The sequence below is a fragment of the Thecamonas trahens genome (assembly GCF_000142905.1).
Source record: "Thecamonas trahens ATCC 50062 unplaced genomic scaffold supercont1.31, whole genome shotgun sequence".
NCBI classification, from domain to species: domain Eukaryota; order Apusomonadida; family Apusomonadidae; genus Thecamonas; species Thecamonas trahens.
Genome location: NW_013657649.1, coordinates 189,288 through 215,157, shown reverse-complemented (window position 1 = coordinate 215,157; position 25,870 = coordinate 189,288). Strand labels below are relative to the sequence as shown.

At 63.5% G+C, this 25,870-nt stretch overlaps 9 protein-coding genes across 9 annotated transcripts in view; 4 read left to right on the top strand and 5 right to left on the bottom strand.

The window, feature by feature from the left end:
- Nucleotides 1-1,330: 1,330 nt before the first annotated feature.
- AMSG_07173 (uncharacterized protein) lies at nucleotides 1,331-3,278 on the bottom strand. Its single transcript, XM_013901172.1, has one exon. It carries the CDS (start codon nucleotides 2,992-2,994, stop codon nucleotides 1,594-1,596), a length of 1,401 nt encoding a protein of 466 aa, XP_013756626.1. The 5' UTR covers nucleotides 2,995-3,278; the 3' UTR covers nucleotides 1,331-1,593.
- Nucleotides 3,279-4,063: 785 nt separating this feature from the next.
- On the top strand, nucleotides 4,064-4,534 carry AMSG_07172 (uncharacterized protein; the record flags this gene model as incomplete). Its single annotated transcript, XM_013901171.1, has 2 exons — nucleotides 4,064-4,340; nucleotides 4,398-4,534. 2 exons carry the CDS (start codon nucleotides 4,064-4,066, stop codon nucleotides 4,532-4,534), a joined length of 414 nt encoding a protein of 137 aa, XP_013756625.1.
- Nucleotides 4,535-4,838: 304 nt separating this feature from the next.
- On the bottom strand, nucleotides 4,839-6,375 carry AMSG_07171 (mRNA cleavage and polyadenylation factor complex; the record flags this gene model as incomplete). The annotated part of the gene is made up of 2 exons (XM_013901170.1): nucleotides 4,839-6,110; nucleotides 6,368-6,375. The coding sequence occupies 2 exons, from the start codon at nucleotides 6,373-6,375 to the stop codon at nucleotides 4,862-4,864; spliced, it is 1,257 nt and encodes a 418-aa protein (XP_013756624.1). The 3' UTR covers nucleotides 4,839-4,861.
- An 800-nt stretch (nucleotides 6,376-7,175) lies between these two features.
- AMSG_12049 (uncharacterized protein) lies at nucleotides 7,176-13,991 on the bottom strand (the record flags this gene model as incomplete). Its single annotated transcript, XM_013901223.1, has 5 exons — nucleotides 7,176-7,821; nucleotides 7,852-10,493; nucleotides 10,526-10,576; nucleotides 10,620-11,192; nucleotides 11,810-13,991. 5 exons carry the CDS (start codon nucleotides 13,989-13,991, stop codon nucleotides 7,408-7,410), a joined length of 5,862 nt encoding a protein of 1,953 aa, XP_013756677.1. The 3' UTR covers nucleotides 7,176-7,407.
- Nucleotides 13,992-14,654: 663 nt separating this feature from the next.
- On the top strand, nucleotides 14,655-16,174 carry AMSG_07167 (phosphatidate cytidylyltransferase; the record flags this gene model as incomplete). The annotated part of the gene is made up of 2 exons (XM_013901169.1): nucleotides 14,655-14,687; nucleotides 14,899-16,174. 2 exons carry the CDS (start codon nucleotides 14,655-14,657, stop codon nucleotides 16,135-16,137), a joined length of 1,272 nt encoding a protein of 423 aa, XP_013756623.1. The 3' UTR covers nucleotides 16,138-16,174.
- Nucleotides 16,175-16,381: 207 nt separating this feature from the next.
- On the top strand, nucleotides 16,382-19,958 carry AMSG_07166 (GTPase-activating protein). Its single transcript, XM_013901168.1, has 2 exons — nucleotides 16,382-16,457; nucleotides 16,824-19,958. Exons 1-2 carry the CDS (start codon nucleotides 16,387-16,389, stop codon nucleotides 19,930-19,932), a joined length of 3,180 nt encoding a protein of 1,059 aa, XP_013756622.1. The 5' UTR covers nucleotides 16,382-16,386; the 3' UTR covers nucleotides 19,933-19,958.
- A 2,090-nt stretch (nucleotides 19,959-22,048) lies between these two features.
- Nucleotides 22,049-23,319, bottom strand: AMSG_07163 (dual specificity phosphatase; the record flags this gene model as incomplete). Its single annotated transcript, XM_013901167.1, has 2 exons — nucleotides 22,049-22,641; nucleotides 23,292-23,319. The coding sequence occupies 2 exons, from the start codon at nucleotides 23,317-23,319 to the stop codon at nucleotides 22,049-22,051; spliced, it is 621 nt and encodes a 206-aa protein (XP_013756621.1).
- A 334-nt stretch (nucleotides 23,320-23,653) lies between these two features.
- AMSG_07162 (uncharacterized protein) lies at nucleotides 23,654-24,708 on the top strand. The gene is made up of 2 exons (XM_013901166.1): nucleotides 23,654-24,549; nucleotides 24,594-24,708. Exons 1-2 carry the CDS (start codon nucleotides 23,687-23,689, stop codon nucleotides 24,685-24,687), a joined length of 957 nt encoding a protein of 318 aa, XP_013756620.1. The 5' UTR covers nucleotides 23,654-23,686; the 3' UTR covers nucleotides 24,688-24,708.
- Nucleotides 24,709-24,756: 48 nt separating this feature from the next.
- The window catches only part of AMSG_07161 (uncharacterized protein), a 2,114-nt gene continuing 1,000 nt past the window's right edge, over nucleotides 24,757-25,870 (bottom strand). Inside the window, exons 2-3 of the mRNA XM_013901165.1 lie at nucleotides 25,691-25,751; nucleotides 24,757-25,341 (exon numbers count right to left, since the gene is read on the bottom strand). Of these exons, the coding sequence (XP_013756619.1) occupies nucleotides 24,788-25,341; nucleotides 25,691-25,751 (615 nt within the window). The 3' untranslated portion in view covers nucleotides 24,757-24,787. The remainder of the gene's footprint in view (nucleotides 25,342-25,690; nucleotides 25,752-25,870) is intronic.

The window sequence follows — 25,870 nt, the reverse complement described above, 5'->3', positions numbered from 1 at the left end:
GGGCAAGAAGGGCAAGGGCAAGAAGGCCGCCGCCGTTGATGTCTCTTCTGGCGATGCCGGTGACAAGGCTGCTGCTCGCTCCAACTACTCAGAGTACGACACCGACTACGCCGACCATGCTTCCAAGGCCGGCAAGAAGAAGGGCAAGAAGAAGGGTAAGAAGGGCAGGGCAAGGGCAAGAAGGACAAGAAGAAGTCCGGCTCAAGCTCCGACCTTTCCGTAGTACGACACCGACTACTCCGACTATGCTGCAAGGACGGCAAGAAGAAGGCAAGAAGAAGGGCAAGAAGGGCAAGAAGGGCAAGGACAAGAAGGCCGCCGCCGTTGATGTCTCTTCTGGTGATGCCGGTGACAAGGCCGCCGCCCCGTCCAACTACTCAGAGTACGACGCCGACTACGCCGACCATGCTTCCAAGACCGGCAAGAAGAAGGGCAAGAAGAAGGGTAAGAAGGGCAAGAAGGGCAGGAAGGACAAGAAGAAGTCCGGCTCAAGCTCCGACCTTTCCGAGTACGACACCGACTACGCCGACCATGCTGCCAAGGCCGGCAAGAAGAAGGGCAAGAAGAAGGGTAAGAAGGGCAAGAAGGGCAAGAAGGGCAAGAAGGGCAAGGGTAAGAAGGCCGCCGCCGTTGATGTCTCTTCTGGTGATGCCGGTGACAAGGCCGCCGCCCCGTCCAACTACTCAGAGTACGACACCGACTATGCCGATCATGCCGGCAAGAAGAAGGGCAAGAAGGGTACGAAGGGCAAGGGCAAGAAGGACAAGAAGAAGTCCGGCTCAAGCTCCGACCTTTCCGAGTACGACACCGACTACGCTGATCATGCAGCCAAGGTCGGCAAGAAGAAGGGCAAGAAGGGCAAGAAGGGCAAGAGCAAGAAGGCCGCTGCCGTTGATGTCTCTTCCGGTGGCGCCAGCGACAGGGCCGTTGCCCCATCCAACTTCTCCGAGTACGACACCGATTACGCTGATCATGCCGGCAAGGCAACCAGCAAGAAGTCAGGCTCCGATTCATCCTCTAGCTCCAGCTCCGACCTCTCCGAGTACGACACCGACTACGCCGACCATGCTGTCAAGGCTGGCAAGAAGGGCAAGAAGAAGGGCAAAGATGCGAAGGCCAAGAAGGCCAAAAAGGCCAAGAAGGCCAAGGCCAAGAAGACTAAGGCCAAGAAGGCCGGTGCTGTCGAAATCTCTTCTGGCGATGCCGTCGACCAGGCTCTTCCAACGTCAAAGAAGACCAAGAAGGCTAAGAAGACCAAGAAGGCTAAGAAGACCAAGAAGGCCAAGAAGGCAAAGGGCAAGAAGGCAAAGGGCAAGGGCAAGATCAAGGCCGACCTCTCGTCCGGCATCAGCGGTGACCACGCTGTCCTACCGCCAGCCAAACCCAGCAAGTCCTCCAAGGCTGGCAAGAAGAAGAACAAGAAGTCGTCTGGCACCTCCGAGTCGCCCGAAGACTTTGATTCGGGCTCCGGCTACACTACAGAATACGCTGGCGAGGGCTACGATCACACGGTCGACTACCTCAAGTTCAAGTCGTCGTACTGGGACGTCGTCGCCGTTGAGGAGGGCGACATGTCCGCTTCCCAGGCCCAGGTCAAGTGGTAACAGCCGCATCGCGCGCTACCGCCTCCTGTGACTGGTTGACAAGCTCGTGAGCCCCGGCAGCGCTCCACCCCGCCGCGGCCTCCACCCCGCCATCGTCCACGTCATCGTCGTCATCATCGTCGTCGTCAGACGTGACGTTCGTTCCGCCCCGCTGCGCGAGGAATGCCACCGCCACGTCGAGCGACGCCACATAGTAAGCCAGTTCTTGCAGTGATGCAGAGTACAATGTAAACTCGCGCATGTGCACCACATGAGCGTACAAGTGGCTCACCTCGGCCCGGCACAGCACGTACACCACCAGCCACAACATGTCGTCCGCGTTGAGCGGCTCCGCTCCGGCCTCTAGATGCGTTTCCACAGCGAGGGTGATCGTCTGCAATGTTGCGCGAACAACCATCTTCTTCTCCAATGGCGTCCGGCACTCACGTAGCAGCTCAACCATTCGGCTTGCCTCGCCCAGCTCACATCCGGCGAGCTCCGGCCGCACGTCCATCTCGTCGAGGCCCATGGCCCCCAGCGCCGCAATTCCGGCTTGAACACGCCGCTCCTGCCGCGCGTGGTACTGACATAGCACCGCAAAGAGATGCGTGTTCACCCCGCCGAGCACAAACGACTCGACCGCCACCTGAAGTTGGACTTGGTACTGCGGCTCGCTCGCAATCGCTTCGCGAATCCCGTCAACGCTGACCTCGAGCTCAGTCAACGTCGCGTCGCACAGCGCCCGCAACCGCCGCACAGTGTACGCGTGGTTGTTCTGCGGGTTGATTGGAGTCTGGTTGAACTCGCACAGTGCAGGTACAATCGACCCCACCAGCGACGCACTCGCCAGACGTGTCAGCAGTGACACGTACTCGGGATACGTATGGGTGATCGGAAAAACGTCCAGCGTGTACAGGTCGCGTGAGCTCTCGCTGCCACCGTCGCCCGCCCCGCCGCACCCGGTCTCCTCGCCGCCGCTGCTACCGTCTGCCCCGCCGCTTGCTCCACCACTCTCAAACTCGTCGTCATCGGTGGCAAAGAGAAACGAGAGTCCGCCCTCAAGCGGCTCCTCAATGCAAAAGATGGTGAACGGCTGAAAGTCGGCGTTGTAGAAGACTTCCTCAAACTGGATGCCCACGCTTCGCGACTCGCGGAAGCCACGCCCGGTGATCAGCACCCCATGCTCCTTGTCCAGCGTCACATGCCGCCGGTCCATGGTGATAAACTCGGTCTCTGACGCTGCAGGCATGAGCACGTGCATCATCACTGCGGCCTCGTTGACCACGTATCCCGCCAGCGACGACGCCCGCGGCACCGCCAGCGCGTACCCTTTCGCCGACGCGTGCCCATGGAGGTGTGCATATCGCGTCGTCACCTCTTGGTAGAACGGGTTGTCCTCGATCGTGCCCATGCTGTCGCCGCCGCCGCCACCGCCGCCGACCTGCAGTGCCTCGAGCGGGCCAAACGGCCGCAGCACATCCTCCAGCGTCACCCCACGCCCACGGCCTCCAGCCCCCACACCATTGCGCCTTCCGCTGTCCTGACTGGCATCCCCCCGCCGCCACCGCCACCATCATCGTCCTCGCTCTGCCGGCCACCGACGGACACCGACTGCGCTCGCTGGCCAAGCACCGGCGGCAGCTCATCAGCGCCGCCACCACCATCATCAGTACCGCCATCAGCATGACCAAGCCCTCCTGCATCGTCCCCAAGCGAGCCACCACCAGCATGGACAATGGTAGCACGGCGTCCGGGCGCCGTTCTGTTTCGTCTGCGGCGGGCTTCGGCACGGTCCCTGGCAGCCTTTGCCCGAAGACCCTCCAACCATGCATCCTCTGAGCCTGGAGAGCTTCCAGGCTCGTCGTCGTCCCACCACGCGTTCGCCATGTCCTCTTCCTGCAGCAGCAGCCAGTAAGGAGGCGAGTGGGGTGGGGAAGGAAGGGGGAAGGGGCGGGGGGGAGGGGGGGGGAGAGGGGGGGGGAGGGGGGGAGGGGCTGGGATAGGATAGTTGCGCAGGCGCAGGGAGGGGGGGGGAGGGGCATGATCTGTCTCATGCGCCATGACTACGACGACCACCACATCCACGATGACCACCACTGCCATCCAATAAGACACACACATGTACACCCAAGTACACATGCACATATGCTTATGGCATCAATGTGGTACACCTCATCACACCTTGGGCGTCCAGCACAATCACGTCACGTTCACCTGCCGCCACCGAACACGACGACGATCACCATCGAACACGACGACGACCACCATCGAACACGACGACGACCACCATCGAACACGACGACCACCACCACCATCACCATCGAACACGACGACGACCACCACCACCACCGAACACGACGACCACCATCACCACCACCACCACCGAACACCACCACCACCACCACCACCACCACCACCACCAAACACCACCACCACCACCACCACCACCACCACCACCTCACCCCCCCCCCCCTTCCCCCATGGCCACCAGCCCCAGCCTGGCATACACCACGCCGCCATGGCTGGCCTCACCCGTCGCCACAGCCACCGAGTTCCTTGCCTCGCACGGCTGGCTCCTCCTCGCCGCCATGGTCCTCGCTGCCGTGGTCTGGTCGCATCTCGGCGCTGCCATCCGCCGTCTCCTTGGCCTCGCCCCGCGCTTTGAACGCGACCCATCGTACCGTGCTGACCTCGATCGCCGCCGTGCAGAGCGATACAACGCCCTGCAGGACAAGATCGTCGCAGATGCTGCCGAGCGTCCGGCCCAGCCGCCCGCTCCCTCTCCCGCTCCACCCTCGCGCTCATCGGCGGCAGACTCGCTCTCGCCCGGTGGGCCGTCGTCTCTCCGCCACAGAAGGGGTGGCACCGGTGGCGGAGGAGGTGCCCTCGGTATGCACGGCGGAGGCCCGTCGTATCGTCCAGCCCGCAAGCGCCCAAGCCGTGGCGGCTGAGGATAAGCCCTCGGAGCCGCAATGTGCTCCGAGGGCGCCTCTGCCTCTCGCTCTCTCTTTCCCCGTTGCCCCGATCCGCATGTCGCCGTGTGCAGCTCTGCTGCCGTACACCGTCCCTACCCGCCATCGGGCTTCCTGTTTTCTACACTGATGCATGCGCTTGTGCACCGCCGCCGTGGTGAGTCCGCACAGCGCGTCCATGACGGGCGCGGCGGGAGCCGTCCGACTTTGTCGGGCGACTGCCGCGCCCCGAGTTTCCCCCCTTGTGCATCAGCCTCTAAGCAAATAAGCATGTAGCCATATATCTACCTGATTCAACGATACATTTTAGTCGGCAAACCACTGAACGTCAGAGACGAGGAGGAACTGGCCTGGGAGTTCGCCCTGGCTCGGAGCGAGGACCATCATCTTGGCCTTGTCGACTTGCACGTCCTGGACGTGGAGGAAGCCGGCAATATTAGCGTCGAGCAGCTCGTCTTCGCTTTGGGCATATGAGACCGCCAGGATGCACGAGCGCAGCTCGTTCGACGGCGTAACCTTGGAAACGACGACGGGCTCGGCAGCGGCCTCGACGCCGATCGGCAGCGCCGAAAGCGGCGCAACCTCGTCGGCGCCGACCCGGTAGATCTGAACGTCGCGAAAGTAGATGGTCGTGGCCGCCGGCGCAAGGTCGCGGTGCGGGCCATAAAAATAGTCTTTCATCTTGCTAGACCTTGCCGACCGCCGGAACGTCGCCGATCGCGTCACCACGCCGCCAGACTTGGCCAGCTTGACCACCGTGGTCGACGGCGTGTCCTTGAACGTCGATGTCAGCTCTTGCGTCAGCCGGTCAGAATCGAGAACAAGCACAATGTCGGCCTGGAACTTGGCAATCGTCTCCTTGAGCAGCCGAAGTCCGTCGCCCTCGATCCAACCGCAGGTGTTGATGACCGCCCCAGCAGCGCGGACCTCGTCGTTGAGCGCAAACAGCTCGCGCGCCTCGCCGGCCACCTTGTCCAACATGCGCTCAAAGAACGCCGCGTTGGCGCCGGGCGATGCGTGGCCGTAAAAGTAGACCAACGGCGGCGAGCCGTCGGGCGCCCCGGTCTCGATCTCGAACGGGCGCTCCAGGATGAGGGCGCCGAGCATGCCCGGCACGGTGATCCCGCCCTGGCCCACGTCGAGGTCGACAAACAGCGGGGCGGCGCCTTCGCGGATGGCGAAGTTGACCAGGATCTTACACAGCGACGACTTGCCCACGTCTGTCGGCCCGGCCACCACCACCACCGGCCCAGTCAGCTCCGCCTTTGTGCTTGCCTCGCCACGCAGCGTCTGCAGGGCGCCGTGAACATTAGCGTAGGTAGGCATGGGCGTCTCACCCGCCACATAGCCCGACTCTGGCTCGCCCACCACCGCCAGCTCAGCCCCATGCCAGGTGAAGAATGCCGCCTTTGTATGCGGGGCAAAGACATACGAGGCGCCCACCGCAGCCTCTGCGCCAAACACCTCGGCGTGGCCCGACCGCACCGTCACCGTCACCGCCGTCTCGCCCGTCTCGAATCGATACTCACTCTCCTTGTTCACACGCACCACATGGCTGCCTCCTCCGGACGCAGACATACCTCAACCCCCTGCCTGGCGTCGAGAAGTGGTCCTCCCCCCCCCCCCCCCCCAAGGCCTGCCCGTGTCGCCTTGTCTGCCACTGATCGAGCAAGGCCACCACTACCACCGCCAGCACAGGCAGCCATCGCCACCACCACCACCACAACCACCACAACCTCCACCACCACCACCCAACACACACACACACACATACACATATATATATATATATATACACACACACATACACACGTATACATGCCACTGCCTGTGCGCCTCACACGCGCAGCGCTGCTTCGGTCTGCGGCTGCTCCGGCCTCGGCACGCTCGCCACGCTCGACACGCTCGCCACGCTCGGTACGGCGGGGAGCACCGACACAGACACGGGTTGAGCCTTCTACGGTGGAGAAGTGCCAGTCGATGTCAGAGGGTGGAAGGACAAGGGCTCGCGCGCAAGCGCTGGTCGCAGCGCACCCTGCGCTAGCCGCTGAGGCTGCGCGCCGCCGCGACGAGCGGAGGGAGGCCCGTGTGCGGCAGGCCGAGGCTGCCGAGGCTGCCGCCCGTGCAAATGCTGCCCGCGCGCAGAAAGTCCGCAGGCGAAGAGCACGGCAGGCTGCAGGGGCCAAGAAGCTTCAGCTGGCGGCTGAGAAGCGGGCTGAAAAGAGGTTGTACAAGATCGAGCACGCCCGCGATCTCCAGGCTCGCCACAGGGCCGACCAAGATCGCCGCGCCCGTGCCCGCGCCTCTATTCGCGCCAAGCGCGAGGCCCGCGCCGCAGAAGATGCTGCCCTTCGCGCCGCATTTCGCGCCCGCCGCTCTGCTGCCGCCGCTGCCGTCACTGGCTCCGAGAGCGAACTCTCGGACGAGGCCTCGGACTCTGCGCCCGAATCGCCGGCGCAAGCCGAGGCCCGCCGCGCACGCACTCGCATTGCACACATCAAGCGGACCCTTGTCAAACTGCACGATGCACGCGCCGACGGCCTAGGTGCGCCGCGGCTGGACCTTGCCTCAACCAATACCTTTTCGCCGCAGCTGGTCAAGCTCCAGCGCGATGCACTGCTCGCTGGCGGTGCCACCTTTACCACATTGGCACAGCGGGCCGGAGCCGAGCCGACCCGCAGCACTCCCGCGCAAGGACGCCAGCCGCAACCTGGCGGCTCGATAGCCTCGGGCTTTCGCTCTGGCTACTACTCGGCACTCACAGTGCCCGAGCCCGACGAGGAGCTAGATTCGGTTCCGACCACCGACTGGACACACATGGAGATGCGGACCATGTGACCACAGGGCGCTCCTCACGCGTCGAGCGAAACATGCGTCGGCCCGAGCGGGATGCTCTTCGGCCACGGGAGCCGCAGACGCCGGCAGTCACCCGGCGCAATGTCGCGCTTGGAAAAGTGCTTGACCACCACGGGCAGGATTGCGCGCAGCGGCGTCTTGTCCTCTGATGAGAGTGCGGTGATCTTCAGCCGCGCCCGCTTCAGCGATGCTGTCTCGTCCGACTTGTTTCGGAGTGTGACAAGGAGCTTAGCGCCGGTCTGCTCGTCTGTGTACAAGTCGTGCGACTCGACCACAAAGGCCTTGGCCTGTTTGCGGCCGGGCGTCAGCGAGCCCCTGTTCGAGTCGGCCGTACGCTTGACGGCCTTTCTGTCACCCGTCCCGCTCGCAGTCGCCTTTGCTGGCGTCTTGGCCTTGGCCTTGGCCTTGGCCTTGGCCTTGGCCTTGGCCTTGGCCTTGGCTTTGGCCGGCGTTTGAGCTTTGGTCTGGGAGGCCGCCTTGACCTTGGCCCTAGCCTTGGCCTGTGCCGTCCGCACTTGGACCACGAGGTGGATCATCGGCTGCTCAAAAGCCTCGAGCTTGGTGGCAAACACAAAGGTGTCGTCCCATGCGGGGTTGAGCGTCGAGTGGCACATCCGCGAGACGTACTGCGTCGAGCCGAGGCGAACAACAGCAAACGGCGAGACAGCCGCAGCGCTGCGCGCACCGCAGAGGTCCAGCTTGGTGGCCTCGACTAGGTTGACGACCAGCTCATGCGGCTGCGAAAAGTGCTCCGGCTCCTGCACATTGATCTTGAGGTGCAGGACGCCTGACGATGTGTGGTCGAGGTTGACCAGTGCGTTGATCGGGGCGTTGAGCGTGATCGAGTCGACCCGCATGGCGATCGTGCCCATGAGAACCGCACCGTCGGGCGCCGATGGGTCGGACGACTGGAGGCCGTGGCCGTTAAAAATGGCAATCTCCAGCATTTCCGGCTTCTTGGTCGCCTGGCGATCCCCCTCGCTCACCGTGAGCGGCAGCCACATCGCCGTGTCGTGGTCGAGCTCCAGCGCCGCGAGCGCCACTTTGGTCTTGCCCAGCGACCGCCGCCGTGTCTTTCCGTCACGCCCGACCTTGTGGTCGTACACCGCAATGTTGAGGAAGCGGTCCGGCGGCCGATCCGCAGCGTTGATGGCAAACTTAAACAGAGCCTTCCACTGCGGATCGGTCTCATCCTCGCGCGAGAGTGTATGCTGCACGTCGTCACCAAGCGAGACCGCTGCAAACGCGTTGATCCCGCCCGACTTGGTTCGCCCAGGCAAGTTGCGGGCCTCGACCACCTGGACAACCAGTGTGTCGTCGGCAGTGTCCTTGGCTCCGCTTCCTCCGTCACCGACTGGCAACGGTTTGTCCTCGCTAGGCCGGTCGGGAATGACAACCGGCACGGCGGCTATGCTGGTGTCTCCTGGATTGGTGACCATCACTGCCGGGGTCGCCGCCGACGCCGACGCTTCGGCAATCTCGGCAATCTCGGCCTTGGCCTCGGCCTCGGCCTTGGCCAGCCGCCGCCGGTCGCGCTCGGCCTCGGCCCGCGCATGCTCTGCCGCCAGTCGTTCCTTCTCGCGCGCAGCAATGACCTTGGCCTTGGCCTCGGCACGCGCAATGGCCTCGGCCTTGCGCGCAGCAAGAACCTGACGAAACGTGACTCGTGCCAGGTGGCCACGGACTAGCGCCTGGATCTGCGGCACGAGTGTGTCCATTGCAGCCTGGCGCTGAGCGCGGACTGTGGCCTTGGCAGCTTGCCGAGCGTCTTCCTCGCGTTGAAGGGCCACAATTTCGAGCTGCGCCGACCGCCGCGCAGCGAGCTCGGTGTGCAGAGACTGCACCGCCTGCCGCGCCATGTAGCTGCGGATGAGCGCCTTGAGCGCACCAACGCCGCCGCTCCGCTGACTGTCGCGGAAGTGCTCGCGCTTGACTACCTCGCGCCTGTTGAGGAACTTGCGGCGGTCGGCGTGCCCGCGATAGACGGCTTGGATTCGAGTCGCGGCGTCGTTGCGACGGGCCTCTCGCGCAGCGCGCTTCGCCTCTTTGGACCGCAGCAGTCGCAAGTTGGCAGCCTTGACCCGGGCTGCGTGGGCCCGGTACTCGGTTTGGATTTTGGTTGCGGCGTCACGTTCGCGCCGGAGCTGACTTGCCTGAACCCTCGCTGCGTGGGCCCGGTACTCGGTCTGGATCTTGACCGCGGCACGGTGCCGGTGCTTTTTGCGCAACGCCAGCGCCCGACGACGGTCGCGATGGCCGCGCCAAGTCGATTGGATGTGGGTCGCGGCCTGGTTGCGCTCAGCACGCTCACGCTGCGCAAACGACTCCTGCCGCGCATACGCCACTGCCCGCGCCCGCGCCTCGCCGGAGAGCACTGACGAGAGCGAGCGCGAGCTGGCCGGTGCGTCGACGTCAACGTCGCCAGCGTTTGACCCTGCATGTGACGCCTCGCTCGACTGTGACGAGTCTGGCGGATGCACCACTGTCGACGCCGCATCAACCGACATGCCATCGTCGGCAACAGAGCCGCCGGCCAGATACATGTCCGACGTGCCCTGTGCCGAACTCGATGCCACCGATGGCGCCAGATGGGTCTCGTCGCCGCCGTCTGACTCGCAGCCGAGCTCGGCGATGCGGACAGGTGACAAGTTCCGCGGCAACGCCTCGGACGCCTCATCGCTGCAGGCATGCCGCGGTGTGCTCGGCTGCGAGCTTCCCGGCAGCGGCGTGGCAGCCATGGCCTCGTGCTGGGCACGAGCAAACTCGCCCTGCGCCTCGCTCCACTCGCGCGCTAGCGCCAAGTCAATGCGCGCCAGCGCAGGGTCGTCGTCGTAGGCCCTTCGGCTGGCAAGCTCAATCGGCTCGTCGTCCGGGTTGCACACAATTGGCATGTATAGGCCTTGCTGGAGCAGGGCCTCGCGCTCGCGACGGACAGACTCGACAATGCGGCGCTCGCCCTTGATAAGGCGCTCTGCAGCAATGAGCCGGCGCACAAAAGCGTCTTGCTCGCTCTCGGCCTCGCTCTCGTCATCCGACTCGATCAGCGACCGGTATGGTGGCGAGCCCGAGCCCGAGCCCGAGCCTGGGGACCGCCGCTGCATCCGATGTGCGTACGGCGAGCCGGAAGCGCGGTTCCGCCCGGCCGCGGACGCAGGTCGGAGCTGGCTGCGCCCACGCCCGCGGCCACGTCCAGATCTGGTTGGGGGACGCGAGCGGCCGCTCGCGGTCTGCGGCCGCTGCAGCGACTTGCGGTGGCTTCGCTTGACGCCCGACCTGTATCGCGTCTGTGGCAGAATTAGCAACGGATTCTCGATGACAAAACACGGGAGGTAGGCCGCGAGCCGCAGATGGATGAGCGCATGGAGGTCTGAGCTCATTTTGGCCATGTAGTTAACGCCACGCCAGACAAAAGGCAATGGGCGCGACATGTGCTGGCGCCACAACACAATGGCTTCAACAACCGCCAGTGTTGCATACCGCAGATCGTTGGCGAGCTCGCCCACTTCGGCCCGGGCCGCCGACTGCGGCTGAACCTCCCACTCGCCAGCGACAAGAGCAGCCTCCATGCGGCCAAAGGCAGCGAGGACGCGCTCCCGATCCTCCACCGCCCGCTCGACAGCCAATGAAGCACCCATCAAGTCTTCCAACCAATCGACCATGTGTGTGATGGCCCGCACAGACTCTGGCGAGTCGTCCACCAACCACAGCTTCTCAAAGGCACGCCGCTCAACCGCTGGCACCTCCAGCTGCTCCCACAGCTCGCCAAGTTCTGCCCGCTTATCTGCCAGCCAGGCCACCCGCGACATCCTCCGCTCCTGTTCCTACTCTCCACCACAGCCAGCGTGCGTGAGTGTGGGGAAGGGAGGGGGGGGGAGGGGGGAGGAGGGAAAAGGAGCTAGTGGCGGTGGTGGTGGAGGGGAGGTGGTTTGGTTTTTGGCAAGGCGTTGCTGGCCCGCTGGCACGGCAGCAGCGCAGAGGGAGGAAAGAGGGAGAGGGAGGGGGGGTGGGGGTTATGGGGAAGATAAGCAGAAAGGAAGGAGAAGGGGGGTAGGGGTGGGGGGTCGCATACAAGGAACTCCGCCCGCAGTGCGCGTTGCGGGGAGGCGCGGTGCATGGCGGGGGGCACAGTGAAGTGGTGGTGGTGGTGGGTGATGGGCAATGGTTTCGAGCTGGGGAACGAATGGACATGCTGGTGAACAATGCGACAGGGAGACTCAGGCTGGCCTGGGCTGGGCTGTCGCTAGGGCGAGTACGATGGGAGGCTGTCATCAGGAGGTGCAGATGCGGTGTAGAAAGGAGGTGCAGAGGCTTGGATCGATGAGCTGGCTTGAGCTGATGGGCTTGGGGCCGTTGGTGCCGCTCGTGGCGCCGCGCCAAACGGCTGACCCATAGGAGGACGTGGAGCCGGCGCGTTTGGTTTCTGGTACGGGTTGACGAACCGACCAGGTGGGGCGCTGAGTGCGGCAGCCGAGGCAGGCGCCGATGCACCGGGAGGGGGATGCCACTGCGTCACCTTGGTGGTGCGGTTGAGATAAAAGGTACGCCCGCTCGACGGATCAATCTTGGCTTCCCAACCTGATGGAAGCGGGGCGGCGCCCGTGGTGCCGGGGGCGGCAGGGCGCTCCCACTGGGTCACCTTGGTCTTGTGATTGACGTAGTAGGTCTTGCCCGAAGTAGGATCGACCTTGGCCTCCCAGTCCAGTGGGAGAGACGCCGGGGCGGGCGCGGACGCGGGCGTGGAGGCCGGAACAGGCACCGCAGGGCGCTCCCACTGGGTGACCTTGGTCTTGTGATTGACGAAATAGGTCTTACCCGAGGTAGGATCGACCTTGGCCTCCCAGTCCAGCGGGAGAGATGCTGCGGCGGGCGCGGACGCGGGCGTGGAGGCCGGAACAGGCACCGCAGGGCGCTCCCACTGGGTCACCTTGGTCTTGTGATTGACGTAGTAGGTCTTACCCGAGGTAGGATCGACCTTGGCCTCCCAGTCCAGCGGGAGAGATGCTGCGGCGGGCGCAGGCGCAGGCGTGGAGGCCGAGGCAGGCGCCGCAGGGCGCTCCCACTGGGTCACCTTGGTGGTGTGGTTAACATAGTACATCTTGCCAGAGCCGGGATCGATCTTGGCCTCCCAGTTAGGAGGAAGCCCGGACGACGATGGGCTTCCAACTGGCGGCGCCGACGCTAGTGGTGTCGGCATTGGTGCCATTATCATTGTCGGCTGGCGCGGCATAGTCGAGGTGACCGAGTGGGCGGCATGCGGAGCGTAGCGAGCAATGATGAGCTGGTCACGGACGGTCGTCCTGTTCTCCTGTCTGTGGTTATTGCGCGAGTGGTTCGGCCGGCGCTCAAGGTGCTGGGTCTGGTGGATGGCCTCGACGCGAAAGCCCTCGGCGCGCAGCAGGTTGACGATGGCCATTTCCGAGTGGACAAGATCATACTTGCCCTTGAACGGGAAGCCGTTGAAGATGGCACGCGGGTGGGAGAAGTACGGGTCGTTGTAGGCGTTGCGCTTAAACATGGAGCGGCGCTGCGAGCGGTAGCCGTAGCTCTCGAGCCCGCTCTGCAGAACGTAGAAGAGCTGGCCGTCATCAGGAATGATGCGAAAGTAATCCTTGAGGAGCGAGATGGTGACCATGCCGCCCGAAGTACCGAGCGCGACATCGTGCTGGCCGTCGAGCGGCGCGATGGCGGCAAAGTAGTCGTCGTCGCCAATTGAAATGACGGTCTGTGAGATCTGGGCATGGAGGGCGGCCAGCAGATTCTGCGACGAGTGGACAAGGCCTTTCCACATGACAAACGGGTAGCCGCGGAGCTTGGCAGTAAAGACGCCAACGGCGTTGCGCTGAATGTCGCGCTGGACGTGGCGACCGCACGAGACCCGCATCATGACATCGTTGATGAGCTGCTCCGGAGCATTGGCTGAGAGATAGACCCGGTCAGAAGAGCCAGCCACGCCAACGTAGCGGTGTGGGATGGGGTCGACGCCGGCCAGGTACTGGCGAAAAACAAAAACGTACTCGCCGGCAACAGTGAGAAGCGAGTATCCCGAGGCGACGATGGCGTTTGCCACGCCGACAACGTTCTCCAGCGCAGTCTCGCGATGCTCAAACGAAGTGAGGACTGAGCCCTCGTACATCCCGGTCTTGCTGTTCTCCACAAAGCCGCGGCCGCCAATCTGGATGCCCTCGGCGGCCAGGGCAGTGCCGAGCGCTGCCACAGCACTGCTCTCCATGTTGTGCGAGATCATGATCTTCTTGCGGAAGCCAGAGAGGACTAGGACCGGAGGCAGGGCGGCAAGATCCACAACTGCCGAACTGTGCATCTCCAGCGGCGCCAAGTAAAAGTGGACCCGGTCGTTAAAGTGAGCCCCCGACACCACTTGCTGGCCGACCCGCATGGCACCAGAGAGGATCGGTGCGAGTGCCGATGGCAGCAGATGCCGTCGCAGCGGGTTGCCCTTGAGCTTGGCGTGCCAGAACTTTTGCCGGCGCATTGCCCAAGTCTGTTGCATAGAAAAGCCCTCGGCCAGCAGCTGCTTCTCCATGGCCTCCAACGCCTCTCGCGGCGTGTTTGTAGACGCCATCATCTCGTCTGTATCGTCTACCCACCATGACCACGCCGGCTGTGCCCCTCCTGGAGCGAGCTGTCCATTGAAAGCCGCCATGATGGTGCGTGTGTAGATGTAGGGGAGAAGTACTAAGAAGCGAGAAGCGGCAACGAATTTGCCGCAGTGGCGGGTTAGAGGAGAAGACACTTCGCTGGCAGGGGCGACGACGATCTGGTTGGTGATCTGGTGGACTGGGTGGTCTGGTTGGTGATCTGGTGGGCCGATCTGGTGGAATCCGGATGTGGTGTGTCAATCCGATTACATCAACTTTGGCCAGCTGGCAGGAGGAGAGAAGATGGTATTGCTGGTCAGTGTGTGGTGATCGGTGTGGTGGTCGTGTGTGATAGCGCGGGCGGCTACGTTGACAGTCTCTCTGACAGGCATACTTGCTGTGATTGAGAGAAACGGCGAGGAGGATGGGGGGTAAATAGCCAGTTCGCGTGTAGGTAGGTGCGGCTGTGAGCGGCAGGTGAGAGGCGACGTGGCATGGAGCCGTGGCTCCACCCCAAACGAGACGGACAGCCAGGGTAAGACCAGGCTCTCCCACTCCCCAACCACCACCTCCACCTACCCCTCCTACACATTCACTACTCCACTCCACTGCACTGCAACTCATTGACGTGTAGTGTGTGTACCAACATGGCGACATCAAAGCTAGTGTACCGGAAGCGGGTATGTGGTCCGTGGTGGTGTTGGCTGCTGTGAGGGGGAGGGGGGGGGGGGGGGGGAGGGGGTCGGCCCCGCAGAGGCTCGCAGAGGGGTCGCCCGGAGGGAGGGAGTGGGCTGGGAGGAGATAAAGGAGGGGCGGACGGGTGGGATGTGCTGAAACTCATGTGTGTTGTATGTCATGTGCTGGGGCTTGGTTGCTACTGCCGTGTTGCAGCCTGACGGCGGCGACGAGGGACAGGGCGGAGCGGCGGCGGCCGATGCGGCTGTTGAGGCAACGGGTACTGGGCAGAGCAGCAGCAATCTGCCGATCCCGCTGCCTGTGACGCTGTCTGAGCGGTGGCGCAAGTGGGTGGTGCGGACGATCACGACGTGGACGCTGATTGGCATCTTCTCGCTCATTGTGCAGCAGGGCCCGATTGCCATCTCCGTCTCGATTGTGCTGCTGCAGATGGTGGCCTTCCGCGAGGTGGTCAACATCGGTTACCTGTGGAATGTGGAGAAGCAACTGCCGCTGTTCCGGGTCCAGCAGTGGTACTTCCTGCTGGTGGCCTTCTACGCCGTGTACGGCAAGGGCACGCAGCTGTACCTGCTTCCGATGATGGGCGAGGTGGTGCCGGGCTTTGGCTGGACGCTAAACCACCACTCGTTTGTGGCGTTCTGCGGCTGGGTCTGCGGCTTTGTCGTCTTTGTCGTCTCGCTCCGCAAGGGCTCGTACAAATACCAAGTGGCCCAGTTTGCGTGGACTCACATGTGCCTGCTCCTTGTCATCCTGCCCAACATCTTTGTCATCCGCAACACCTTTAACGGCCTCTTCTGGTTCCTCCTTCCCTCGACGCTCATCTTTGTCAACGACATCACAGCCTACATGTGGGGCTTCCACTTTGGCCGTACGCCGCTCATCCAGCTCTCGCCCAAGAAGACCTGGGAGGGCTTCATCGGCGGAGGGCTCTGCACCCTCATCTGGGGCTTTGTCTTCCCGGCATGGCTCGTCTCGCACGAGTGGCTCATCTGCCCGCGCGCCATCGAGAGCTGCACCCTCAACCCGGTCTTTACGCCGACCGCATACGAGCTGCAGTCTGCGCTCGCCGCCTCGATCCTCGCCAAGCTCGGCTTTACCGTCGTCGGCACCGCCGTCGTTCTCATCCCCGTCCAGCTCCACGGCCTGGCGCTGGCCTTCTTTGCCTCGGTCATCGCCCCTTTTGGCGGCTTCTTTGCCTCGGGTGTCAAGCGGGCGTACAACCTCAAGGACTTTGCCAACCTGCTCCCCGGCCACGGCGGCATCATCGACCGTGTCGACTGCCAGTTCCTCATGGCTACGTTTACCTACATGTGGTACATCAACTTTATCAACAAGTACGACCTTTCGCTCCCAGACCTCATCGTCCAGCTCCAGTCGCTGTCCGAGGGCGAGATCGCCGAGGTATGTGCCCAGATCCGGTGCGCTGCCCCGTAGCCCTGAGTGTTGATAACACAAAACACATATACGCACACTCCCGCACACGCACACGTACACACACACACACACACACACACACACAAGCACGCGCGTACACACACATTTTTTGTTTGAACTATGTTCACCGGGAGCGCAACCATGCAACCTGCCCTGGATACTGTCAAGCCCAACTGCGGCAGCGTGTGGCGATGGCAAGTCGACGGTCACTCAACCTCCACTCTCTCCGCACTCAACTCGTGTGGGGACATGGCGGCCAACGATGCCGACCCCGAGGTCCTACCCATCAAGCCGGGCGTCCGTGGCTCGTGGTATGGCGGGTATGTGATTAGGGTCTACCCATGACCTACGCCCCTCTTTACACACCCTCTCTTTTCTCTTTCCCTGTCGCCTTCATCCCGCCCCCACCTTGCCTGTCCTCCCCGGGCCCGACAACGGGGGAACGTGTTCGCTGACATTGGCGCGCCAAAGCCACAAACGGCCAAACGCCGATTCAGGGCGACCGGGCAGGGCAGCAGGCCTGGAGGCGACAGAGAGGGGCAGGCAGGGCATAGTTTGGGGAGGGGGGGGGGGGGATGTTCGGGAGGGGATGTGGGGAAAGGTAGGGTGGAGCACTCATGGTTGGCGAGAATGCGTTTTGGACCGCGACGGACGATGCGCCGGGGAAACGGGCTGGGGGGATATAGACCGGCGCTGACTAGGCAGGAGCGACGATCGTCGATGGTGGCGATGAGCCAGGAGCAGATGCATGTGGAAAAGCACGAGGTGTCGGCGTCGGGATGGGTGCTGTACTATGAGGGTAAGGGCTTTCGCAAGGGCTGGAAGCAGCGATGGCTCGTGCTCGAGTTCCGCTCGCTGCGGTTGCTGGACAAGCCGGCAGGGAAGGACCTGCGGACCGCGGTCGATGTGTCGGCAGTGAAGCGTGTGGGCCGGGCGGCGGCCAGCGACGCGCCGAGCCACGCCAAGGCTGACAAGTACGACGGGCGCCTGGTCAAGCTGGCACTCGCTGACGGCGCGCTGATGTTCGCGGCGACCACGTCCGAGTCTGCTAGCACATGGATCTCCAAGCTCTCGTATGCCAAGGCGATGTACTCGGCGCAGGTCGGCTCGCCATCAGGCCGCTTCACGCCGATCAAGCAGTACCTGGTCCGCGAGCCCGTGGCGTCGGTGGCCGACTACTCGATGCTTGCACAGTGTCAGATCCGGTCGTACCGGTCGCGGGCGGCATCCGTCTCGGGAACGCCGCCAGCACTGGCCAGTAGCGACGATGATATTCCGCCGACGTGGACAGGCGTGCCGGTCGAGTCGTCGATGGCCCGCTATGCGTACGGCGTCGAGAACGATGAGAGTCTCTCTGCATTCTACAAGCGGTTCTTCGCGCCGTTTGACCACGGCGTCTTTTCCGCCATCACCGCCGACGACTCGCCAGTCATTATCTCGCTCGTTCGCGAGGCAATATCGCTCTACGGGCGTGCAGGCGTGTCGATGCTGCGGGTGCTGGTGTGGACGCCGCTCGGGCTGGAGAAGCACTACTTGGAGCCCACGTGGAGCTTCAAGTCATACAAGCACGACCTGGGCAAGGTGCTGGCGCGGCTGGGGAGTGATGGCGAGTATGTGGTGCTGAAGAAGGAGTTTGTGGCGTGCCACGAGCAGGGCGTTCGCGACGAGCTGCTCAAGCTCGAGAAGCTCTGGGTCCCGACCCAGTTCAAGATTGGGGTCCTTGTGGCGCGGCCCAACCAGACCGACGAGGACGAGATCTTTGCCAACGATGTCGACCCCAACGACGGCGACGCGCCGTTCAACAAGTTCCTTGCGCTCCTCGGCGAGCGGGTTCGGCTCCTCGGGTACACTGGGTACCGTGGCGGGCTGGACGTCAAGACCGACGGGACCGGGACGCACTCGGTCTCGCGCGAGGTCTACGGCAACGAGGTCATGTTCCACGTCTCGACATATCTTCCGCACGACGACACCGGACAGGAGCTCAAGCGCAAGCGGCACATTGGCAACGACGTGGCGTGCATTGTGTTTGTGGAGGAGGGCGAGGGCTTTGCCGGCTGGGACCCAAACACCATCCGCTGCAAGTTCCAGCACGTGGTCGCTGTCGTCCGGCCTATCGATGGTGGCCGCGCGTACGCGCTGGGCGTGGCGCACAAGGGCGAGATGTATGAGTTTGGCCCACCACTCCCGACCTCGGTCTGGGAGGCCGGTGAGCCGTTCATCGAGTACCTTGTGCTCAAGCTGCTCAACGGCGAGCGGTCAGCCATCCTCACCTCGCCGCTGTTTGCCATCAAGTACAAGCGGACACTCGACATCATGCTGCGGTCGATTCATGACGACGCAGTGGCTGCGGCCGAAAGTGGAACGACAGCAGAGGTGCTCGCGCGGTCGGCGGATGTGGCTGCGCAGCTGTGGGGCGAGTCGGGCGTCCCGCCGTCAGGCAACGAGCTGACCAAGAACGCTATCTTTGTGACCGAGCCACTGATGCAAGGCGTGCCGCACAAAGTCGTGTGCTGGGACCTCTGGGGCTCGCACTTTATTTTCTCGTCAGACTACGGGCTCTTCCTCTGCCCGACCGCCGCCGACGACGCGAGCGCGGCCGACGACGCACCGGTGCGGATTTCGTCGCTGGCTGCGGCAGAAATGACGGTCGTTGAAGCCCTCGACGTGCTGGTGATCAAGGCCAAGAACGCGCTCTGGCTGCTGTACCTCGGCTCAATCGGCGAGCTTGTCCAGGTCCGGCTGAGCGGAACCAAGGGCGTGAGCCAGTACGAGGTGGCGCAGATTGGTAACGACGTGGTGCTTGTAGCTGGAGTCAAGTCGTCACTGGTGGTCTTCAAGTGGCAGGGCTCCACTTTTGTGCAGGCGTCGAGCGAGGCGCTCGCTGGCGGCAAGGCGACGGTGCTCCACATCATCGGTAGCCACGTGGTTGTCGGCTCGCCGACCCAGTTCTACCGGCTGCAGCTCGAGGCCGATACGCTGGCGATCTCAGGCTCGCAAGCGCTATTTGTCCCGCCATCACCGCTGGGCAATCGGGCGCTGGAGATCTTCCCAATGACCGCGGACGACCGGTACCTGATCTGCTACGACGATCGGGCGCTGTTTGTCAACGAGGTCGGGCAGGCGACGGGCCTTGAGTTTGGATGGTCGTCGCAGCCGCTCAAGCTCGCGTGCTACCCACCGGTTATTGTGGGCGTCATGATTGACTTTATCGAGGTCCGCTCGCTCCTCAACGGCGCGCTTATCCAGCAGCTTTTCCTTGACGGGCCCATCCGTCTTCTCTCATCGCAGGACGGTCCGGCAGTAGCGGTCCATCCAACGCCGACGTCGACCGACGTGCTCTTTCTCTGTGCTGTCCCCTCGCCGCAAGCCCAGGGCGAGACAAGGACTATGCGCGGGCGGCTAGACGGCGGGCGCATCAAGATCAACTTTACCGAGGCCCGCCCCGGCGCCCAGGTCGAGACCCAGACCACCGACGGCGCCATCTCCGTCTCGAGCACCAGCGGGAGCGGGTGCACCAGCGGGAGCGGGTGCACCAGCGGGAGCGGGTGCACCAGCAGAAGCGGAACTAGTAGTGGAAGTGCAACCAGCAGCGACTCGAGCGACGACGGAAGCGCCAAGGCGGAGGGTGAGGTCGAGCCCGAGCCCGAGCCCGAGCTCGAGCCCGAGCCGGGCCTGGTTATCTCGGACTCGAGTTCCGGCGACGCCGCCGGCGCCGCAGACAATGCGGACAGCCCCGAGACAAGTAGCTCATCAGACTCGATGAGCAGTGCAAGTGGCAGCGCTGATGGCAAGTAGTTGTCTTAAACAGTTGAACATGAGTACATGCCAGATGTCGGCGGTCAGAGCCGCGATCGTGGAACGGGCGGGACGTCGCCAGCCAGTTGCCGTAGCGCCTTGGCAAGGCGGGCCTTGCGGGCGGCGCCGGCGACCTGGAACAGCCGCGCGTCGCGAACAAAGTCGGGCTCGGCAGCACAGAACGCGCTGTCATCGAGCAAGTGCGAGACGAGCGCCGCCGAGCCGCGGGAAGCCGAGGCAAAGACAAGCGTTTCGGCTGTGTCGTCGAGTGGACGGTCGAGAGTATCAGACATGTCATTCACCCGCGCCTCGATGCCGGCCAGTAGCGACTCGTAAGCCGCCAGCGGCGCCATGACGTCGACAATGGCGTTGCCGAGCCGCCCGTGCTGCGCGGCGAGCTGGACTAGGTAAGCCCCGGTGGCCACGTTGACGCATGAGTCCTCAATGAGGCGGAACGGGCGCAGGATGCGCGGCCAGGCGTGACCCTCTTCCAGCACACCCAGCACCATGCCAGAGCCGTCATCAACAGGCACGTCGTCGAGGATGAGCTGCGAGTGCGAGACGTCGGGGACAAAGTCGACGCTCCGCTTTGGCGCCGGGAACGAGATACGGCCGGCGGCAGAGGCCTTGGCAGCATCGACCAGAACAACAGCCAGCGGCGGGCGCGGCGAGTCGTTCTCACCCACAGCGGCGATGACAGCGAGGACCTCGGCCTCCGCCCCGCCGGTCACAAATGACTTTGATCCGCAGAGGAGCCTTGCGCCGGGCTCGCCGACGATGGTTGTGGCGATGGACGACGGCGGGGCGCCAGGGACAGCCTCTGTGGCACACATGGCCAGCCGGGCTGGATCAGCGCCTGCTGCCTCGGCGTACGCTGCGTAGTACGACAACTCGTTCGCCACCTGGTAGCCGGCAGCAAAGGCCGTGCCCAACGAGCCGGCGTGCCAGCCAGCGGCCACGAGGCGGTCGGCGGCCGAGCCGCATGAGGTCGCTGGCGGGAGGAGGTTTGGCCACCACGAGTGAAAGGCCACACTGCGCGAGGGAACAGCGTCTGCCACCAGCTGGGCCAGGCGGGAGGTGGCCATGTGGTGGAGTGGGGTAGGGGTAGGGGGTGGGCTGGGGCGGGGGGGTGGGCTGGGCGGCGCCCTGCTTATGTGAGGCGTCGCCACTGGCGATGATTGGTGGGAGATGTGGGAGATGTGTGTGTGTTGTGAGCAATGTGTGTGCTGTGAGCGATGTGTGTGCTGTGCGCGATGTGTGTGTTGTGCGCGATGTGTGTGCTGTGTGTGTTGTGCGCGATAAGCGCGATGTGCGCGATGTGCACGACATACCCTGCAGCACGCGATACGTATGCTATATACGACATCTACGTATGCTATATACGACATCTACGTATGCTATGCGCGATACGTGCGCTGTCCATGACGTGGGCGCTGTACTCAACGTGGTCGACACGCGATGCACTCCCCCCCCCCCCCCCGGGCGGTGATCCCTCCTCTCTCCCCACACCTCTCCACACACACACACACACATCCCATGGCGTCCTCGTCGGCAACCGCATCCGCGGTAGTAGGCCTCTACCGGCGAGTCCTTCGCTTTGCCCGCCACCTCCCCGAGGGCAGAGCCCTAGCGCTGCGAACAGAGCTCGACACCGCCCGCAAGGTCTATGCCGGTGCTGATGCTGCGTCGGTGGCGGCGGCTGTCGATCAGGGACACGCCAAGCTCCGCTTTCTCTCCTCCATCCTCTCCGTCCGCCTCGACCCGAGCCCCGCTGATGTGGCAAAGGCTGATGCTGCCGTCCAGCGCTTTGTTCTCCGCGATGGCAAGGTTGTCCCGGCTGAGCCCGGTGCAGAGCCCGAGATCAGGTCCAGGACCGCAAAGATCTCGTCCTCCCCGCCGGGCTCCGTCGACTCGGCCACTCTGGATCGCCATCGCCAGCTTGTCCGTCGCCAGCACTTTCTTGGCCGCTGATGGCCACCCTGTCTTCAGCCCGCCGGGTGAGCGGGGGACGACTCTGCGTTACTCCGATTTACCTCCACTCCGCTTGCCCTGGCTTTGCGCTGCTAGCCCGATCCTGCTTAGCTCGGGATCGCCCGCCGTTGAAGCCGGTAAATGATCAGAGGAGAGCATCAAGAAGTGATGTGACGAGCGCGTTCACCGCGTCGGCCGACTTGAACGAGAAGCCCGGTGTTGTCGCAATGTGGGCATCGACTGCTGCACGGACGATAGCCAGCGACAGCGAGTCGGGAAGCATGGCCTGCAACGATGCCGCAGCATAAGCTGCAGGCTCGAGCGACGGCTGATAGTCAGCATCCTGCGCGAACAGATCAGCCTCCAGCTCGAGCAGCTGCGCGATGAACGAGGCGTTTGGCCCAATGTTTGGCCGCGCTGCCTTGACCTTGTCCATGGCGTCCGCCAGCGTCCGCGGCACCTGCCGCTCAGGATCGTCAGGAAAGCCGTGAATCATCAGGAAGGCAAGCACCGCTGTCGCCGATCGCGAGATGCCGGCCTGGCAGAAGACTATGGCGACGGAGCCGCTATCCAAGGCTGCTGCAATGAACGGCACGCCCTCGTCCACGTACGCCGCGATGGTCTCGTCCATCTCGTCACGCTGTGCAATGTGCAAACAGGCCACTGCGCTTGCCTCGGCATCGGCATCTTCCAGCGGATGCCGCAAATCAAAGGTTAGATTGAGCAGCGCGCCGATGGCTAGCCCCTCGTCCTCCGTCGCCCGCACGGTTGATGTGTAGTCAGCCAGCAGCAGCCTCCCATCGCCATTACACACCTCGGCCACCACACTCACCGGCATAAGGGACAAGCGAGACAGGTGTGGAGTGCGGGCAGGTGCCTCTGTCCGCCTTCCATCGCTCCGCCGCATTCGCAATCGTGTCGCAATCGGTGTGGGAGAGCGTCTGCGCGTAGATCAAGTACTTTGTCCTCAACTTTATGTAGATGTGGCGGTACACGCCGGAGTTGGAGATCAAGCAGGAGAACCTGGAGCTCCAGAAGTGCGAGGTCGAAGGAGGTGAGTCGCTGGTCTCCGACTTGCGCACTCGCGCACATTCCCCGCCCCCACCCACCCCCGCATACATGCACCTTAACTACAGCCGTACATCATCCTCTCGCCAGACTGCCACCAAAAATACTCCTGCATCGCAAGAGAGGGATCGCAGGAGATCGACTCCCCCGTCCCTCCCCCCCCCCCCCCCCCCTTCCACCTCCAGCTTGCCACATGAGCCACTGTTGGTCGGGCCGCTTGGCAATGACCAGTCGATCCCAACGGTTGGCCGACCACTGCCGCTCCCCCCCCCCCCCCCCCGTTACCCCTCACCTCATACCGGCCTAGCTCGGGGCAGCACACTCGACGCAGTCATTGACTCCCACCATGGCGTGGCGTCCGACTGGAACGACGTCATTTGCGTCCACTCCTTCTCTCCGCCCTGACCAGTACACAGCTGGTGAGGCCAAGATGCTGGCCAGAGACCGCTCCCGAACGAGTAGGTTGACCAGAGACTGTCGTCGGTCGGGCGGCCGTTGGTGGCAGTGACCCCGTCCCCTCCCTCCCCCCCCCCCCTCCCCCTCGCTCTCTTGGATGCTACTCACATAATGATGTTGTTGTTGTCGTTGTGGTTGATGGCGATGAATAGCTTCGGGCATCGCGCTGGAGCCCAAGGCAGCACCGCTGCCAACGGCGCCTGTTCGGCCGAGAGCGCGCGGACAGCGGCGGGCGCTGGATGATTACGGTGACGCGCGAATGGCTGACTCAAGGCGAGGCGGAGCGTTTTGGAACGATCCAGCTACCTTTGATATGTATGCCACCACACATCAGCGGACGTATGCGCCGCCCAAGGAGGTGCCTGTGGCCGTGCCGTCTGTCCTCGAGCACCCGTCGCACAACAAGGCGCCGCTTTCGGACAGGCTCAATTACGCGCTTGACAAGGATGCCCTTGCCCTGCCGCATTTTGATGCCGCGGTGAAGAGCGCCGAGGAGCGGCTGGCGCAGGCGCGCGCCACTCGGGAGGAGGCGGAGCAAGAGGGCGAGACCAAGGCTGCCGAGATCGACGCTGCCACCCGCAAGGCCGCAAACCGCCCGCTGCAGACCATGGATCCCGCGACGCTGCCGTTTGGATCGCTTGTGCCACTCTCCGAGACCCATGCGGCGTACGGCGTTCCGCCCGAGTCAGCCTTCCCGCACGCCGCCGAGCACGCTATCACGCTCATGCGCGACAACCCTGACGCTGCCCGTGGCATGAACCGCGACGAGGCCGACCACCTTCGGGCGGCGGCAGCGTCGCGCAGCTCATCACGCCCACCATCAGCCAGTGATTCCGATCCGGCTACAGCGCGCCTCCCGTCGTCGTTCCGCCCGGTCCCGCACACCGGCATGGTGACAACGTACCAGGCCACTCACGTGCCGCAACCCGACCCGGACGCTGGCTTTGACCTGCCACCGTCCGAGGTGGTAGCGTGCGCTAATGCTGACCGAACCCGGATCCCGCCGAGCTACGGGCCGGCAAACATGTGGGAGACTACCACTGGAGCGACTTACGGCGCGCACGCGAGCGTCGAGCGTCCCACTACAGTGCCGGCCTCAGCCATCGCCGGCTCGGGCTCGCGGTTGACACGGGCTGCTGCTCCGACGCCCACCTTTGGCCCGCGAGCCACCGAGCGCTCCGCAACGAGGTCACCGAGTACCACTATGCATACGATCGGCGCGAGGACAATGAGCCGCGCGAACACCACAAGTGGTTGTAGCCGCTCGCAAGGCGGGACTAAAAGAGATGATAACCCTACACTACTGACGCCGCCGAGCCAGAGAGCTGATCTTGAGCGGCAAGACTTTACACGACTGCACCTACACGTAGAGATAATTGACGGAAGACTCGACAAGAGTCGGATAGTGGATGCCATCGCCCGGCGGCGGAGAGAAGGCCGGGAAGAAAATACGCCACCACTGGCCGCGGTAGCCAAAGAACTGGTCGAGGTTGCGCCACGTCCCCAGGTCGTACTCGTTGACCCAGACCTCGCCGTGCTGGGCGGCCTCCTTCTTGCGGAAGCGGTTAAAGTAGAACTCGATCGTCGTCTGCGCAGTGATCACAAGATACAGCTGCCACACCATCATAAACGTCAGCGCCAAGCAAATCGAGAGAGTAAGGACAAAGACAAAGACAACAGAGCCACGCCCAATCGGGTACGGCCACGGCTTGGCCTCAGACTCGAAGAACGGCGCCGACGACATGAACGCCACGTACAGGCACCCTGCCCACATGTATATGAGGAAGAGAACAAAGTACCGATGGTTGTAAAATCCAACGCAGTTGTGGATCCAAGGACAATGATGGTCCATCTTGAGCACACAGCGCTTGCACACATGGCAGTGGTGCGCCCGGCGCGGCTTGACGCAGTTGCCTACTCCCGCCCATATACCATCCCATATCCATCATCATCCGTTTCATGTCCACCCCGCCATCATAACCACCCCCACCACCCGTTCCCGCCCCCAGCCCCCGCCCCCGCCACCCATCATCGTCCCCAGAGTCCACCAAGCAAGCCAGGGGAAACCCGCGCCATGACCACCACGTGCAGCCCAGTTTCCCCACGACCAGGACCATGACCACAGACCGCCACACACGCACACACACACACACACACACACACACACAACATACACAACATCTCCAAGCATGAGTCCCTTCCTCCCCTCCACCTCCCCCAGTCCCTGCCCGTTCCCCAACACACACACTCTCTCTCGACGTACACTTCTTGCAAAAGGCAGAGCCATCGTCCCCGTCCTCTGCTGCCAGGTCAGCCATCTGCTCCTGTATATGGGTATGGGTATGGTTAAGGGATTGTGGTCATCGGGGGGTACGGGGGGGGGGGGGGGAGGGGGGAGGGGGAGGGGAGGGGAGGGTGTAGGTTAGGGTAGGGGTTAAGCGGG